A 19,450-nucleotide genomic window follows, 5' to 3' on the forward strand; every position below is an offset into this window, starting at 1 on the left:
GAAACCCAAGCAGAGAGTTTTCTAACAGTTCAGCTTTGAGAAATAAAGAAAGCTGAAGCAAAAAAACAAACAAAACAAAAAAACCCAAAAAAACAAACAGGCTCAGAAGGCCTGCCAACATTTGTTAGTGCAGAGGGAGCTAAGCTGATTGAGAGGTGACAGCCAAGTGACAGCTTTCATTTGTGTGATTCTCAAGCACACTGATATTTATTGAATCTAGCCTGGACCAAGGCTATATAACTCTGAGAAGTGGGGAGGAGTTTAAGAAATACTACAGTGAACTGGATGGAATAAATAAAAGTTGAATCTAATTTCTCTTACTGGGTGGGGGACAATAAGAATTGCCTTTACAGGCAGGCTCCTCAACCATTCGATAACATCTATTGACTGCTATGGGCCATAACTAGGCCAAGTGCTGGGGACAAAATGAACAAAATAGAATATAATGATCCCAGCTCTTACAGAGCTTACAGTTGAGTAGAGGAGAGAGTAAATAAGACAGCAGGGCTACCATATTTAGACAAACAAAGGAGTATGATTTCATATTAGAGGGTCAAGAAAGGCCCCTCTCAGAAAAGAACTTGAAGGCTAAGCTAAATTTGAAGTACGTGTGTTGTGGGAGAGGGGATGGTGAGGATTTTGGGCAGAGAACAACATGTGTAAAGACCTGGAGTAAGGAAAAAAAAAAGTCCCAAAAATCCAAACATGAATTTGATCTTGCCCTCCTCAGAATCTACCATCTACAAATCTTCTGGGAAAGAAGTGGCAAGAGGGGGAAAGATGGCTGCTGAAACATCTAGCCATTAGTCATTTTCTTGTAAGTTGGTAAGAACACCATTTGGGAAACTTGGACCTACCGGATCCACTCTATTAAACAATATCTGGGAAAAAGGGGACTGTAGCCTATTCTGGCACATAATAACAGCTAAGAGGCAGACCAAATATACAATTTGAGAATATTAGGGTTCTTTAAAAAAAAAATTCTTATCATTGAAATGCATAGCATTCCACAGGAGGAATTTATTTTTTGTATTATTATTTTTAGTGTTTATTTATTTTTGGAAGAGCGTGAGAGTGTGTGTGAGCACGAGTAGGGGAGGGGCAGAGAGAGAAGGGACAGAGGATCCAAAGTGGGCTCTGTGCTGACAGCAGAGAGCCCATGTGGGGCTTGAACCCACAAACCATGAGAACATGACCCAAGCCAAAGTCGAATGCGTAATTGACTGAGCCAGCCAGAGGCCCTTCCACAGGAGGAATTTAAAACTCAGTTATTTAGGTGAAACTCAGCTTTCAAATATAATAAAATACAGATACAGAGAAATTCAAAATTTCATATTAAGAATAGAAAATCTTTCTATAACACAAATCTGATCAGACATTCTCGTTTAAAATTCCTCAACAACTTGTGCTCACTTCAGCAGCACATACAATAAAATTCCTCAACAACTCCCCACTGTTTTTTTTCTAAGATGTTCTTTTTTTTTTAATGTTAATTTGTTTATTAGTTTATTTATTTATTTTGAGAGAGAGAGAGAGAGCATGTGCAGAGAGGGGCAGAGAGAGAGAGAGGGAGAAACAGAATCCCAAGCAGGCTCTGCACTGTCAGCGTAGAGCCTGAGGTGGGGCTGCAACCCATGAACCATGGGATCATGACCTGAGCTGGAATCAAGAGTTGGACATTCAACAGACTGAGCCCGATATGGGGCTTAAACTCATGAACTGTGAGATCATGAACTGAGCCAAAGTCGGATGCTCAACCAACTGAACCACCCAGGTACCCCAACTCCCCACTGTTTTGAGGATAAAGTCCAAACTCTTTAGTCTGATCTCTGTATCCTCTCCAGTCCTATTCCCTGCTTCCCTGTCTTCTGTAATTACACTTCAGCTAAAAAGCAGGTTACCAGTGTACATCATACGTTTTCAAAGAGAGGAGTCAGCTTAAATAAACTTTCAATGGCCAAGGTGTGACAATTTAAGCATCAAAATTGTTTTTTTTTTTAATTTTTTTTCTTATTACATTTCTTTATTTTTGAGAGGCAGAGAGAGACAGAGTATGAGTGGGGGAGGGGCAGAGAGAGAGGGAGACACAGAATCTGAAGCAGGCTCCAGGCTCTGAGCTGTCAGCACAGAGCCCGACATGGGGCTCGAACTCACCAACCGTGAGATTATGACCTGAGCCGAAGTCGGATGCTTAACTGACTGAGCCACCCAGGTGCCCCTAAAATTATTCTACTTTTTATTTGAGAGGGAGAGGGAGAGGGAGAGGGAGAGGGAGAGGGAGAGATAGAGGGAGAGGGAGAGAGAGAGAGAGAATGCAAGCGGGGGAGAAGGGGAGAGGGAGAGGGAGAGACAGTCTTAAGCAGGTTCCATGCTCAGTGCAGTGCCTGACATGGGGCTCAATCCCATGACCCTGGGATCATGACCTGAGCCAAAATCAAGAGTTGGATGCTCAACCGAGTCATCCAGGTATCCCTAGTTTAACTATTTTTTAATATTTGATCTTAAATTAGATTTTTTGTTTCTTAGATATATGCATTCAATTATTTGAGCCTTAAACACAATGCAAATAATTCTGAGTGCTCCTCTCTGCACACAAATCCTCTGGACTTTACAGAATCTAATCAATAGTTCTAAGCCTCTTCAAGTCAGGAACTGTCTTTTCTGACTTTATGTCATCAACCCCTAGCACAGTGCCTGCAGTGCAATCAGCTCTCAATAAATGAATCTTTCTTTCTTTCTTTCTTTCTTTCTTTCTTTCTTTCTTTCTTTCTTTCTTTCTTTCTTTTTTTCTTTCTTCCTTCCTTCCTTCCTTCCTTCCTTCCTTCCTTCCTTCCTTTCCTTTCCTTTCCTTTCTTTTCCTTCCTCCCTTCCTTCCTTCCTTCTTTCCTTCCTTCCTTCCTTCCCTCCAACATGGGGCTTGAACTCATAACCCTGAGATCAAGAGTCACATGCTCTACCAACAGAGCTTGCCAGATGCCCCAAATTGAACACATCCTTTAAATTTTCAATAAATGTTTCTTAAGTGAAAACATGAATGACAATAATAATTATAAAAACCTAACATACAAATAAACCAAACTCGTCTCCTTACCTGTTTTTTTTTTCCCCTTTTGACCTGGAACTTGTTCTAAGCCATCTTGGCCTTTTCTCATTAACATCGCAAGGGATGCATCATGAGCTCTGAACAGGTCTACAACTTCGTGTAAGGCAACATCTGTTATGAGATCACAGCTCAGGACTAGAACATCTGTCTGTCAAATGGAGAAGGGTAAAGTCAATATCACAAAAGGCAATGGATCACAAAAATCATCACAGGATAAACTTACAATGGCTTAGAAGCACACACAAACTGGACACTTGTTTTCAAACTTTTTTTATAGCAGCAGAATAAGTAACATAAATAGGCTGTTCTAACTGAATATCTGCCTCTCCTTGGGTGAGCCTTATTGCTGCTGAATCTGAGGGACCACTGGAATCTTGGGCTCTAAGGAACAGAGTCTGAAAACCACCACATCGTCTATTTCCATGAATGTGTAATTAATGATCATAAATTTATATATCCCTTTACAGTTTGAAAAACATTTTCACATAGTCTGATGATTCCATATGGTTATGAAATACTATGAAACAGTCACTTTGCTATAGTACTAGAAAATAAAAGGGTGAATATAACATAAGTCCCATCTCTCAAGGAAACCAATGTAATTAGTAAATAATTACAATACAACCTCAGGTATGTATAAAAGCACTCATTTAATTCTTATAATAACACCATGGTGTGGGATTACTATTAATATTATTAGTTCTCATTTTTATGGATAAGAAATATGAGAACTAACTACCACAGTGTCTGGCACATAATAGGCATTTAGTAATTATTTGATGAATGAATGAATAAATCAATGAAGTAAAAAAAAGATTTTCTCATGTGGTGGGTATTCTGATTGCAAGTCTGGTAATTCAGATTAATTACAATAATAACAAATAATAGTAATTAATGTTTACTGAGTGTGTACTATTGGCCAGGAATCATGGTAACTTTGCATGCATTCCCAATCTTTAGAACACTATGCAGTAAACACTATTAGCATTTGTACTTTACAGACAAAGAAACAGGTTTACAGTAGTTAGGTAACTAAGATCTAACAACTTGTAATGACTATTCATATAAATAAATAATCTGTACTAGTGAATAGTGTTTGAAGAAACATAGCTTTGGTAGTTTGAAAACCAATTTAAGGGAGTTTCTAGTCCACAGTATTAGGCACCCAAAACACCTAAACTTAGATCTTAGATACTGGTAAATTTTGGTCTGTCTAGTACCCAACACTATGGGTACTAGATATCAACTGGAGTATCATATTTTAGGAGTATACTTGATAAACTAAAAAAGCATCAATAAGAAGATGATCAAGGTGGTGAAAGAGCTAGAAACATAATAGTGAAAGAAGAGAAGCTGTTTAATAGGGAAAAGACTGTAGGGGAGACAGTGGGCAGGACAAGGATTATGGGGTGGGATTAAGAAAGAAAGAGATAAAAGCATTCTTTATTAAAAACTTTACTTCCTAATGTTTATTTAGTTTTGAGAGAGAGAGAGAGTGGGGGAGGGGCAGAGAGAGAGAGGGAGACACAGAATCCAAAGCAGGCTCCAGGCTCCAAGCTGTCAGCATAGAGCCTGATGCAGGGCTTGAACCCACGAACCGTGAGATCATGACCTGAGCTGAAGCCTGACACTTAACCAACTGAGCCACCCAGGTGCCCCTAAAAGCATTCTTTAAATACCTGGCAGTCTTTTCTTTTCTTTTTTTTTTCTTAATGTTTATTTTTGAGAGAGATAGTGCAAGCAGGGAAGGGGCAGAGAGAGAGGGAGACACAGAATCTGAAGCAGGCTCCAGGCTCTGAGAGGTCAGCACAGAGCCTGACAGAGGCCTCGAACCCATGAACCGTGAGATCGTGACTTGAGCTGAAGTCTGATGCTTAACCAACTGAGCCACCCAGGCACCCCAATACCTGGCAGTCTTAAGAACCAAATTTTACCTAAATAGCCCAAGAGCAAAACTAAGAACAAAGAGGAAACACATGAAGAAAGTATTTTAGTTTCCATATTAACTTATATCTGTCAATCAGAGCTAGTCAAAAAGAGTAATTTTGTAAGGCAATGAATTTCCCATCATTAGAAGTGCTCAAGCAGAAACTGGATTATCACTTGCAACAATTCACTTACCTAACATTTATTTTTTTATTATTTTTTAATATTTATTTATTTTTGAGAGAGAGAGAGAAAAAGTGTGAACAGGGGAGGGGTAGAAAGAGAGAGAGACAGAATCTGAAGCAGGCTCCAAGCTCTGAGCTGTCAGCACAGAGCCCGATGCAGGGGCCCGAACCCACGAACCATGAGATCATGACCTGAGCCAAAGTCGGACACTCAACCGACTGAGCCACCAAGGCGCCCCACTTACCTAACATTTATTGAGCACTTACTCTATGCTCACCCAGGCCCTACTCTGAAAGAGTGTACTAGGAAGTGTTAAAGTGAGTGGCTAAGAAAGGCTACTTAATATATTTTTAACAAATTGTTACCTATACATTCTGCTACTACACTTTATCATAAATGCAGGAAACAGAAGTCCCAAAACAATCAATGGAAAAATGAATTCCTTAAATTGCAATTTAAATTAACTACACAAATGTTTCTCAATAGCACACCTGCAGTTTCTGAGGGGGGCCTGAAGTAAAGCCTGATTCCTACTGCCCTTTCTGAGTCAACCAGGGAAACTCCTCTTTTATTAATTTTATTTTCTTAGATAGGCTTCTGTACAAGCTTTGGCTTGGAAAACAGGTTTTGCTATTTTAAAAAGTCTGAAAAACACTGAACTAAATTATTCCTGGTTTAAGAATAAATAAAATGAGTATCTACATGGACATTCTTGTACGTGGTTCCTACTCTTCTAAGATTTTAATTTAAAATCAAGATTCCTGCTTTGGGTGGGAAAAATGGATGATTTCAACTCACATTCTACTACAGTAAAAAGTCATGTTTCCTCAGAAATTGAGGCTCGGGAGGAAGCAAAACATAAGAGACTCTTAAAAACTGAGAACAAACTGAGGGTTGATGGGGGGTGGGAGGGAGGAGAGGGTGGGTGATGGGTATTGAGGAGGGCACCTGTTGGGATGAGCACTGGGTGTTGTATGGAAACTAACTTGACAATAAATTCCATATTAAAAAAAAAAAGAAATTGAGGCTCAACTATAAGAATGCCTTGGCTTACTTCTTTTAATTTTTTTTTTTTTTTTAACATTTATTTATTTTTGAGAGACAGAGCACAAGTCGGGGAGGGGCAGAGAGAGAAGGAGACAGAATTTGAAGCAGGCTCCAGGCTCCGAGCCATCAGCAAAGGGCCCGATTTTGGGCTTGAACTCACAAACTGAGATCAAGACCTGAGCCGAAGTCAGACACTTAACTGACTGAGGCCTTGGCTTACTTCTTGAAATACAAGAACCATCATTTCTTTTTCTACACATATAACTTATTATTTATAGCCTAAACAATTCCTTTTGAGAGCCTCTTCAAGTTAAGAAGTTCAAATTTGGATTTTTTCTACTCTTTTGCTTAAAGCTATCTTAGTTCCTTCTGGATTTTAACGGAGCTAAAAAAAAAATTTTTTTTTTTTAGGAAAAAAAATTCCTAACCTCACCATCTAGGAACCACCAAATATTAGCAAATCAGCCTATGTATATGAAAGCTCAGGAAGAGATAGCATACAGAAACCTACTTCTTATAACAATGCATAGGAAGGCAGGGAACATGGGCTATTATTAAAGACATGTCAGGACAGCAGTACAGAAGTCCCATTTCATTATAATGAAAATGACAGTTTACTCAGAAAAAAGAACTTCTTTCTCTAATAAGATGGCTGATTTTTGCAAGCTGACTGTTCTACAATAAATTTAATTATCAAGTGTACTCCAAAGTGAAGAAAATGATCCCAATGCAAATGCCTCTGAAGTGGTGACAATGTCATCTTGGAAAATAAGTGCAGTTATCATTGAATATTTGCCAAAAATAAATCTGTCAGCGTAGTGAATGCCAAACAAGTCCTGGGTAAATGTGAACAGTCTACCGCTTCATTTTTCTCTTTGCTTTTAGATGACTTTTTGCTAAGCTGAATGCAAAATCCCCAAGGAGCACAAGAAACAGACCCCTCCCCCCACTGTCTGGTTGCCATCTGCTCTCAGTGTGAAAAGATAGGCGTCAGTCAGAAAGGGCAGGGCTTGGGATACAGATGGAGGTGCTACTCCGTCAGGCCCTCTCCTGCCTCTGTCCCCAGAAAACGCTCCATCTAAAACTCACTCAAACCAACCACATTCCCATCCTCTTTGCAACTCCACCACTTCCAAAGGGAAGTCTTTGCTCTTTGATCAATGTACGTTGTTTCCAAAGCTGGAAATCCTGGAAAAAGAAACAAAAGTCTAAAAGGAAAACAATCATCCTTGTATCTTCATACTACCACCTATTTCTCTTTACATTTTTATAAAAGCTATAATAGAAAATAAATAACTGTTGTTTGATTTTTATTCTAAAAATGTAAAGCCCATTCTAGAAATGCAAATATTCTTCTACTAACTGGAACCCAGAGAGAAAAAGCAGAGAAACTGTTAAGAGCCAGAGGCATTTCTGATCACATGTGACCACAAGCCATGAATAAACATAGACTGTTTGGACTGTGAAGGAACTGTATATCTGAAATGCAATTAACTTGAAAAGTTCCCTGGACACACCAATCCTCCGCTGCTTCGTGTTTCAGGTAACCAGTTCTTTTCTAACACCAACAGTAAGCCTCTTCGTTTGCAGAGACCAAATGGAATCTCCTCAGACCTCCCTACTCACTGTTCTAATAGTCCTCAGTATCCCTTTATCCCAAGTCTGTTCCTTTAGAGGAGTTAGGGCAATGTCAAGCGCAAAAAGCAGGCTCTAAAGGATCGCAAATGTGTCCAGTTTTGACAAACTGTATGGAAACATACAAGGTCTTTAAGGGAAGGTGAAAACAGCATGTTAGTGTTTGGGGAGAACTCAAGACCTCCAGGAATTCAAAATTCCAACTGCTGCCAGTTAGTTTTGGCTAAAGCAAACAAATTAAGCTCAGAAAATCCAACTACAAAGCCATGGCAAGGCCCAGAAATCTCTCATTACAAGAACATTTTCAATCAAGCCAAAACCACTGAGTAAAACTAGAAGAAAAAAACAAAAGTTAAATCAGAAAACCGTATATATGTGTGTGAGGTGGTAGCGGTATGGTGGGAGGTGGTAAGAGCTACTGGGAATAGCCTTTCTTCTTTTCCTGGCAGCTGCTCCATGACAGATTGTTATAAATAACACAATCTGGCAAACAATTTCCTATGGCATGGAGAGAGAAAAACACTTATTCCACTGGAAGAAAACCCATAAAGGCAAGGTAACCTCGCTTTTACCCACCCAGCACTTCCACAAACAATGGCTATGATCCAAATCACCACCCTGTACTCCACCCCTGCCCATATGGAACTAATGAATTCAGCTACTTGGTGCTACTATGAATGGTTACAATTTACATTTCCTATGTGGTCCAATCCCAATCCAACCGTCAAGAGTAGTTTGGTGTTTTAATAAACACCAATGTCTAACTGCAGTGGAGACCTCACCATGCTTGATTTCCGTTGAAAATGTTTGGAAAACACTCCCAGTCTGCAGTTCCCAAAGTGCAAGGCAAAGGGCCAACTGCCATTTTGTTTTTAATGAGTCTGGGGCATTAGGTGCAGGAAGTAATGACCAACTCAGTCTGTAAGAAATGTGATAATCCTTAGGCTTAGAGCTAAACATCCTTCCTGTGTTCCTTAGCTTAATCATAATGTCACCACCACAAGGATCTGAAGTGAGAAATCTGGCCATAATCTAGGAATGAATTCCTCTCTCTTTCCTGCCCAGTCCCCTACCCCAACATGTTACTGGTCACCAAGTCCTTTTCTTTTATCTCCACTGCACTACCTTAGTTTAGGTCTCAAAGTATTCTTCCAGTCCCTTAGCTGGTCTCTCTCATTCCAGTTTTCCCCTATTCTAATCCACACTTCAATTTCCACTACTTATTTCATTTCCCTGCTTAAAGACAGCCTAAAATAATGTTCTCCAAACATTAAAAAAAAAAAAAAAAAGTTGAACATTTATTCAACTATTCCCACTTACTTTAAAGAAGAATTTTTATTCATTTATTTTATTATTCTTATTTTTTTTAATGTTTACTTATTTTTGAGACAGAGACAGAGTGTGAGCAGGGAAGGGGCAGAAAGAGAGAGGGAGACGCAGAATCCGAAGCAGGCTCTAGGCTCTGAGATGTCAGCATAGAGCCCGATGCAGGGCTCGAACTCATGAATTGTGAGATCATGACCTGAGCCGAAGTTGGACGCTCAACTGGCTGAGCCACCCAGCCGCCCAAAAAAGAATTTTTTTTTAATGTTTTTGAGAGAGAGAGACAGACAGAGCGTGAGTGGGGGAGGGGCGGCAAAAGAGGGAGACACAGAATCTGAAGCAGGCTCCAGGCTCTAAGCTGTCAGCACAGAGCCTGACACGGGGCTTGAACCCATGAACCGTGAGATCATGACCTGAGCCGAAGCCTGACACTTAACCAACTGAACCACTCAGGTGCCCCTATTCCCACTTACTTTTAAAATTTATTTAAAAATACACGAATCACTATAAGTGATATAATATGCTCTTCAGACAACATATACAAAAATTGATATTTTTTTAAGTGAAGAGATAAAATTAAAAGAACTAGAGATTCTATTCTAATATCTTCCTCTGGTACTCCATCCTACACACCCCCGGCTTTGAGATCACCCCATTTAGAATATCACTGCTTTGTAAGATTGAGTTTAAATTCCTTAGTATGACACTAAAGGTCTTTCAAATACGACTCCACCTACCTAATTCAGCCTTCTCTGCCACAATTCCCCTACCACATAGCTAATGTTAACTTGCTGGAGTAAACTGCCAAAAATGCATTCCCCATTCTCTTTTCCCATCCCACCACACATTCATCCATCAAGTTGCAGGTCCTGTCACAGTTATTATAAAAGACAGTACCCAATATATTATCTCAGCTAGAAATGAAGTCTTTTCTCTTCCATTACAGACCTTAAATAACTAAATTGGATTAAACGGGTTTTTTTCCCATCTAGACTTTTTTTTTTTTAATTAAAAGAATTTTTTTAAATGTTTATTTTTGAGAGAGAGAGAGACAGACAGACAGAGTGTGAGCAGGGGAGGGGCAGAGAGAGAGAGGGAGACACAGAATCCAAAGCAGGCTCCAGGCTCTGAGCTGTCAGCACAGAGCCAGAAGCTCCAACACATGAACCATGAGGTCATGACCTGAGCCGAAGTCAGATGCTTAACCGATTGAGCCGCCCAGGTGCCCCTATTTTTTTTTGTTTTAAATTTTTAAAATGTTGAAAGAGAGATAGAGAGAGACAGAGTGCGAGCAGGAGAGGGGCAGAGAGAGAGGGAGACACAGAATCTGAAGCAGGCTCCAGGCTCTGAGCTGTCAGCACAGAGCCCAATGCAGGACTCGAACTCATGAGACATGAGATCATGAACTGAGCTGAAGTTGGATGCTTAACTGACTGAGCCACCTAGGTGCCCCTGGAGTCCTTTATTCTTGAATGACTGCACCCATATTGAATTATCTATGGATTTTAGCTTCAACTTAAAAAAAAAAATTTTAATGTTTATTTATTCTTGAGAGAGAGACAGAATCTGAAGCAGGCTCCATGCTCTGAGCTGTCAGCACAGAACCCCAACGCGGGGCTTGAACCCACGAACTGCCAGGTCATGACCTGAGCCAAAGTCAGACACTTAACCGACTGAGCCACCCAGGTGCCCCTAGACTTTGAGTTTCATAAGGAGCTCTTTTATCTTTGTGTCACCAGAGTTTAACCTAGTGCTGGGGAACAAGCATCTGTAAATGTTATTAGCACTCTTCCTGTTACCTCCTTCTCCTTGTTAAACTGACTCAAAGAAGAAAACATCCAATTTTAGGTGTTTAGAAACAGCATACTTTCTGACAAAGCTGAGAGCCCCCTTTGTAAGAGACTGTGACCGTTCACAGGACAGGGGCCAAAATGGTAACTTGGCAGCCCCCTAAAGCAACAAGGTAGGAAATAAACCTGTTGCCCCTAAAAAGGAAAAAAAACAGAAATGTCTGAAAACTTACCAGATGCAGCTGTCCTGGAGGGTATGGCTGGAGGGGATATGCTAGATTTATAATTTTAAAATGGAGACTCAACATTACCTTCCTAAAGAAGTTCTCCTCTTCAGGTTACAAACAAATAGAAGAATTTTACTCATCTTTCCTGTGTGAAGCTAAGAAGTAACTGAGAATCTGTTAATTTCTGACATTATTAAATGAGTTAAATGCTAATCACTTCTCTTCCAGAATTTTTTTGAGGCAAAATATTTATTTATTGTCACTCAGTTTGTAACATTTAAGACATAGAGGTTGTTTATGAAAATGCAGAAATTGTTGGTATCTGCATTTTAAGTATCTGCAATTTAATCTTAATCGCCAAATGCATGGACATTACATGGCTTTTTTGTTCTCTCAAATCAAACCTTCACTTTGAAAGAATTTGTTACTCTGAATTTATTTTAAATAATTCAATTCTTTTTATTCGGTTAGACACAAATAGTCCACAGAATAAAAATATAATTGCCCCATTTCAAGACTATGAAACATGCTCTTAACAATTACATTACATTTTTTCTAAGGGCTCCTGGGTGGCTCAGTCGGTTAAGCCTCTGACTTTGGCTCAGGTCATAATCTCACAGTCCATGAGTTCGAGCCCGTCAGGCTCTGTGCTGACAGCTCAGAGCCTGGAGTCTGCTTTGGATTCTGTGTCTCCCTTTCTCTCTGTCCCTCTCTTGCTCATGCTCTGTCTCTCTCTGTCTCTCATAAATAAATAAATGTTAAAAAAAAAAATTGAAAACAAAACAATTACATTACATATTTTCTACCTGTAACTCGAATTTTAATTTTGTCCTGAAGTATAAAATATGTAGAAATATTGTCCGGTTTACTTGGAAGCCAGAAAGCTTGGGAGAGGGTCACAGAGGGTAGTTAGGGACTGTGATAAAGGGAAGTTTATCATAATATGAGAAAAAGACAACTAACATTTAAAAAAAAAAAAAAAAAGAAACTAAAACCATTCTCAAAAAGCAACTCTTAACATTAGGCAGGTTTTCTTTTCTTATTAATTTCACATGTGACTTTGAATGGGCCACTCCCTCTATGGGTCTCAGTTTCTTGATCTATTAGATGAGAGGGCTGTACCATCTTTGAAGTCCCTTATGGCATAAAATTGTATGATTACAAGGGTCAAGCTATTCTTTTTTTTTTTTTTAGAAGAGAATAATTACTATCCATATGCCTTTTAAAAAATATTTTTTTAAAGTTTTATTCATTTCTTTTGAGAGAGAAACAGAGCATGAGCAGGGGAGGGGCAGAGAGAGAGAGGGAGAGAAAGAATCCGAAGCTCTGTCAGTGCAGAGCCCGATGTGGGGCTCGAACTCAAGAACCGTGAGATCAATATCAGAGCCAAAATCAAGAGTTGGACGCTTAACCGACTGAGCCATCCAGGTGCCTCCACATGCCCTTTTTGGTTTTTTTAATGTTTATTTATTTATTTTGAGAGAGAGAGTGTAGACAGGGTAGGGGGAGAAAGAGAGAAAGAGAGAGAAAGGGAGGGAGGGAGGGGCAGAATCCCAAGCAGGCTCCACACTGTTAGTGCAGAGACTGATGCAGGGTTCGAACTCACAAACAGTGAGATCATGACCTGAGCTGAAATCAAGAGTCAGATAGATGCTCAACCGACTAAAACACCCAGGTGCCCCGAGAATATATTTCTTTATAAATATTTTTTTCTTTTTTTAAAAATGTTTATTTATTTTTGAGAGAGACAGATAGAGCACGAGTAAGGGAGAGGCAGAGAGAGAGGGAGGGAGACACAGAATCCAAAGCAGGCTCCAGGCTCTGAGCTGTCAAAACAAAGCCTGATGTGGGGCTCGAACTCACAAACTGCAAGATCATGACCTGAGCTGAAGTTGGACGCTTAACTGACTGAGCCACCTAGGTGCCCCCTTTATAAATATTTTTTTCTTTACTTTTTTTTAATGTCTACTTATTTTGAGAAAGAGGGAGACAGACAATGAGTGGGGGAGGGGCAGAGAGAGAGGGAGACCTAGAATCCGAAGCAGGCTCTAGGCTCTGAGCTGTCAGCAGAGAGTAAGACACGGGGCTTGAAATCACAAACCGTGAGATCATGACCTGAGCTGAAGTGAGATGCTTAACTGACCGAGCCACCCAGCTGCCCCTGTAAATATTTTCTAATTCTAAGTTTCTAAATTTTAACAGCATCAAAGAAACTGCTCAGGACATTTTCTCTGTTCTTCACAGTGTCTTCCAATCAAAGAGTCCAGAAGGTGAAGAAGGTGAACTCTTCACTCAATCATGTTCAGGCCATTTCTCTCACTCCATGACCTATACTCATTTGAAATGCATGACAACAGATAAAATCATCTACTCCTCCTTGTTGCAGTCAGCTACAGAACTCCCTGTCACCCTTTCTCCTTAGTTATTATAGAAGTTTTAAGATAGTAGATTGAGGGGCGCCTGGGTGGTGCAGTCGGTTAAGCGTCCGACTTCAGCCAGGTCACGATCTCGCGGTCCGTGAGTTCGAGCCCCGCATCGGGTTCTTGGCTGATGGCTCAGAGCCTGGAGCTTGTTTCCGATTCTGTGTCTCCCTCTCTCTCTGCCCCTCCCCCGTTCATGCTCTGTCTCTCTCTGTCCCAAAAATAAATAAACGTTGAAAAAAAAAAAAAAAAGATAGTAGATTGAAGGCATACAACTGTATTCGCCCTTCTCAAAACATCACTGAAATAACAAAGGATTTTTAAAATGGTCCTAAACCCACAAACGTAAGAAGAATGGGAAAGGAGACAACATTAAAAAAATGACCATGTTGGGGCACCTGGGTGGCTCAGTCTAAGCATCCGACTTCAGCTCAGGTCATGATCTCACGGTTTGTGAGTTCAAGCCCCATGTTGGGCTCTGTGCTGACAGCTCGGAGCCTGGAGCCTGCTTCGGATTCTGTGTCTCCTTCTCTCTCTGCCCCTCCCCCACTTGCGCTCTGTCTCTATCAAAAATAAATAAGTGTAAAAAAAAAAAATTAAAAAAAAAAAAAGACCATGTTAATCATAGGAAAACTGAGAACAAACTCAACTTACACCAGATTCTCCAAAAGGCTGAGGAACTGATATGGATAAAAAGCAGGGGAGGGAGGAATTAAAATAAAGAATGCTGGTTGAAAGATCTCTCTTTTCCACTCAGTGCAATCCAGCTACTGCACATGTGTCACACTGGCAGAGGGCTGAAGAGAGTAAAATAGAAGATATCTAGACTGGGAAAGCACAATCACAGTTGGGATAGGAAGAGAGGATGCATCTTACTGAAAAAAGGGGACTTAAAAAAGAATGCATACAGGGGTGCCTGGATGGCTCAGTTGGTCAAGCATCCGATTTCAGCTCAGGTCATGATTTCATGGTTCATGAGTTTGAGCCCCGCATCAGGCCCTGTGCTGACAGCTCAGAGCCTGGAGCCTGCTTCGGATTCTGTGTCTCCCTCTGTCTCTGCCCCTCCCCTGCTCGCACTCTGTCTCTCTCTCTCTCTCAAAAATAAACATTAAAAAAAAAAAAAAAAATGCATACAGGATTCTGAGACATCCTCCCTAGCCCTGACCGCAACTCATTTCCTGGAATGCCAGCAGCCAGGTCTTTACTTTTCAGGCAGGATAACAGTTTTCTCCAGGGAATCTGAGTAATCCAAGAGAAAAAACCCTAAAAATAGAGATAGAAGAGATCCACCAAAAAAAGAGCCCAACCCTATCACCATATCACCCTATAAAGTGAAGCTCACAGTTGACATGCCCCATCCATATATAAAACTTGAGGAAAAAAGATAGACGTATTGAAAATATGAAAGAAAAGATAAGAAAATTAGAGAGCCAGTCTAAGAAATTCATGAACAGAATCAGTTAATAATCAAAAATAAATAAACGTAAAAAAAAAAAAAAAAACAGCTGTCTTACCATCTCCCATTTTCTTTTTTGTTTATTTTTAAAGTAATCTCTACACCCAATGTGGGGCTGGAACTCACAATCCCACATTCAAGAGTCACATGTTCCATTGACTGAGCCAGCCAGGTGCCCTAACATACCCCATTTCTTAATCCCTCACCTCTTCTGTCTAATCTGGTTTTTGTCCCTACTATTCCAGCAGGAGTTTAAGTCATCAATGAATCCATGTTGCCAAATCCAATGATAAATTCTTGGTTCTCATCTTACTCAACTTTCCATAGCAATATCTGGCACAACTGATCACTCTCTCTTTGATTCACTTTCCTCACACAGCTTCCATGATACCTTAATTTCCTGATCTTTCTTTTTACTTCATTGGCTGTACCTTCCTAATCACCTTTGTTTCCTCCTCTTCTGGTTCTTGGTCTCTAAATACCAGGCTCAGCCTTTAGCTCTCTTCTCTTCTTCTGCTACACACACTCCCCAGATGATTTCACTTTGTTGATGATCCCCAGATTTATATGTCCAGCCCTGACCTCTCCTTTGAGATTCTGAATTGTAAAACTGCCTACTTGATATCTCTACGTGGACATCTAATACCCAGTGTTACAAATTAACATCCAAAAATTATCTTAAAAAAATTTTTTTTTAAATTTATTTATTGAGAGCGTGCATGTGTGAGACAGAGAGCATGAACAGGGGAGGGGCAGAGAGAAAGGAGGGAGAAAATCCCACACTCTCAGCGCAGAACCAACACAGGGCTCAAACCCATGAACTGTGACATCATGACTCGAGCTGAAGTCAAGAGTGGACACTTAAGCGACTGAGCCACCCAAGTGCCCAACATCCAAAAATTATCTTGACTGCCAACTTGTTTTTCCTCCAGTCTCCCACACTACTATCACTATCACTCCAGTTGTTCAAGTAAAAAATCCAGAAGCTATTGTTTGATTTCTCTCTTTTCTTCATTCTATATATCCAATCCATAAAAAGTCCTGTTAACTCTACCTTCAAAATATGTCTTGAATGAGGGTACCTGGGTGGCTCAGTTGGTTAAGCATCCAACTTCAGCTCAAGTCATGATCTCATGATTCGTGAGTTCAAGCCCCGCGTCAGGCTCTATGCTGACAGCTGGGAGCCTGGAGCTGTTTCGAATTCTGTTTCTCTCTCTCTCTGCCCCTCCCTTGTTCATGCTCTGTCTGTCTCTCTCTCAAAAATAAATAAACATTAAAAAAATAATTAAAAAATGTCTTAAATGCAACTACTTCTACCACTACTGTTCTCATCTTAGCATTATCTTCCATCTGGACTATTGCAACTATCTCCTAACTGATCTGCCCGATTCATTCCTGTTGCATTATAGTTTTACTTTCCATACAGCAGCTGTAGAGATCTTTTAAAAGCATAAATCAGATGATGTCACTCAAAACCCACCAAAGGTTTCCCAACATAGAACAAAATATAAACTTTAAATTCTTACTATGATCTAGAAGATCCTTTATGATCTGGTCCTCACATAACTCTCAGGCCTTCCATACTACCATTCTACTACTTAATTACTGTGCTCTAGTCATATTGGTCTTCTTACTGCTTCTGAAACAGGTTAAATTCATTCCTAACTCAGGGCATGTGCACTTGCTATTCTCTCTGCAAGGAAAGATCTTCCTTAAGGCTTACTACCCACATCATTAGGGTTTCTTCTCAAATGTTATCTCCTGTCTGAAAGAGCTCTCTCTTTCCACTGCCACTCTTTATCCCCTTATCCTGCTTTATTTTTCTTCTTAGCATTTTTATCACCAGAAATTATTTGTTTTCTTATTATATATTTCTCCTTACAGAATAGCTCTATGAGGACAGAGATCTTGTTTATCTGGTTTACCACTGTATTTCCAGCATCCAGAATAGTGCTTGGTATATAGCACGTGTTCAATACATATTTGTGAATAAATGAAAAATATGACTATTTTATAGATGAATTAAATGCAAGCTTAGAAGGGATAGTAACCTCATTGAAGAGCATATGCTAATAAATGGTGGCACTAGAATTAGAATCCAGATCTACCTATATTTGTGAAAGCCTATGTTCTTTTCACTATGTCACTATATTTCTTTGATAAGACAAGACAAGACAAAACAAGACAAGACAATTCCTCCCCCTGGAATAACCTACTTGGGGTAGAGGACCAGCCATGTCAGCAAACTTAAGGCTTGATGGAAATTTACAGATGCAAATAAAATGAACACCAAACAGTCAATGCCATGATCCCTCTGATCTGCAATCACTAAAACTGATCTTTAGGCTCATATAAACATCTATGTCTATATCAAAGGAGTAAGGAACATGTTCCAAATGTTTACATAGAGCTTGCCTCCATCTGTCATTCATTCAATAAATACATATTGAGCATCCTCTCTGTGACAGGCCCAGAAACAGTTCTTGTCCCATAGTCTAGTGCAGGGAGATGACAATATGACAGGTAATTTTAATTCTCTGTGCAAGTACAGAAAAATGAAACATAATCCAGTATTAGAAAGCCAACAAAGGCTTGTTGAAGCAGACAATGCTTAAATTAAGAGCTGAAATCTGTGCTGACAGCTCAGAGCCTGGAGCCTGCTTCAGATTCTGTGTCTCCTTCTCTCTCTGCCCCTCCCCTGTTCATGCTCTGTCTCTCTCTGTCTCAAAAATAAATTTAAAAACATTAAAAAAAAAAAAAAAAAAAGAGCTGAAAAAAGGATGGGTAGCTATAGGCTACTTCAAATGAACTCCTGGTCATGAGGACAGAATGCTTACTGACTTCCCACAAATGGTACTAAGCCCATTCCACCAGTCAGTCTTTGTTACCTTATGATTCAGAGCAGGATAGGTGGTCCTACCAAGAGTTGTAAGCCATATGGCTCCTTACCACCCAAAGATAAAGAAAGTATGTAATGATAGCCTGGGTGTTCTATCCTAATTCCTAGCTATCATGTTTCTGTCCTTAGTTCATTCCATGAAGCTTGTGAATATATATCCTAGGTTAGCACAGTCAAGAGAAAAGCTCCACTGAGATTTCCTAGGGAGAGAAAAAAAAAGGTTTAAAATGTCCTTGTTTAACTTACTTCCACCATAGCTCCTGGGCTTTTCATTATTCCACCAGTGGGCTCAAAGAAGGCATCACTGGGGATATCCTGAGGCCTTCCTATGCAACCTCAGCCCACCAAAGCAGTCAAGAAGGAAAGTTGCCACTTAGAGACTTCAAGCAAGTTGGGACCAAGTTCTCAGATTTTCCCTTAACCAAACTGTACTCATTCTTTTCAAGCAGATAGAAATCTGCCAAAAACAAATCCTTGGGCAAAATGAAAGGTTCCAGAAAAGAATGACAGAGATTTGTAATTCGATAAAGACATCAAACACTCAACTGAAAACAACTTGTACTTAGTTTTTGAACATCTAAAAATAGCACATATGCTCAATCTTTCTAATAAGCTGTCCCTAGGATGGGGATTTCATTGGCATAGTTTGTTCTTTGTTGTAACATGTCAGCTGTTTCATAAGACATGTAACAATAGTCCTTTTTCTACATCAAAGAATTTACATAACTAAACCTCTAACTAGTGTGTTGGTATCATTATCCTTATTTTCTGGGTTGTGAAACTGAGGCAGAGGGCAAATGAGGCTTGCCTGAGGCTAAAGAAAGATTCTTGTCTAGATTAAATAGAAAATTATCAACTCTGCAATCTCTAAATTAAGAGAAGCCATGAGACCTGCAATATAAGGTTAAGTGTTTTAAACACAGGCTATAGAACTCTATTACAGATGTAGTCTGCTGAGGTCTCCTAAAGACACCTCACTAACCTGTTCTCAAAACACTTACCTAGTAATTTATTCTGAAGCCAAGGGTCTAGAGTTAGAGTAGATTATAAGGACTGCTGATGCTTGTCTCTTGGAGGCAATAGGAGTGAAAAAAGCATGGACATTTGAGATGCACAAACGTACAGTATCTCAAAACCCAGGGCTGGGTTCTAGTCTGGCTCAGCACCTAACCAGATGTGGGATCTGGGGGAGATTATTTAAGCTCTCTGAGTATCAGTTTTCTCAACTGCAAAACAGAATACCAACTACCTTTCAAGGTGGGTATGGGGATTAGATATCCGTAGAAATCTACCTTTCAAGGTGGCTGTGGGGATTAGAAATCCAGAGTATACCTGAAAGATCTCCCTTGCGATCTTCAGAGCAAACATTCTGGGTAACTCCAAAGAAAATAAAAGTTATGCCCTCATAATCAGCTAATAAATTAACTCCCTACTTTAG

General features: G+C 39.9%; 1 protein-coding gene across 3 annotated transcripts in view; it reads right to left on the minus strand.

Annotated features, from left to right (window-relative positions):
* EIF2B3 (eukaryotic translation initiation factor 2B subunit gamma) overlaps positions 1 to 19,450 on the minus strand; it is a 123,019-nt gene that overhangs the window by 82,577 nt on the left and 20,992 nt on the right. For all 3 annotated transcript variants that reach the window (XM_045477113.1, XM_045477112.1, XM_045477115.1), the window contains exon 4: positions 3,092 to 3,251. In XM_045477113.1, coding sequence (XP_045333069.1) covers positions 3,092 to 3,251 — 160 coding nt within the window. The remainder of the gene's footprint in view (positions 1 to 3,091; positions 3,252 to 19,450) is intronic.

Source organism: Leopardus geoffroyi, chromosome C1 (genome assembly GCF_018350155.1).
Source record: "Leopardus geoffroyi isolate Oge1 chromosome C1, O.geoffroyi_Oge1_pat1.0, whole genome shotgun sequence".
Classification (NCBI taxonomy): Eukaryota; Metazoa; Chordata; class Mammalia; order Carnivora; family Felidae; genus Leopardus; species Leopardus geoffroyi.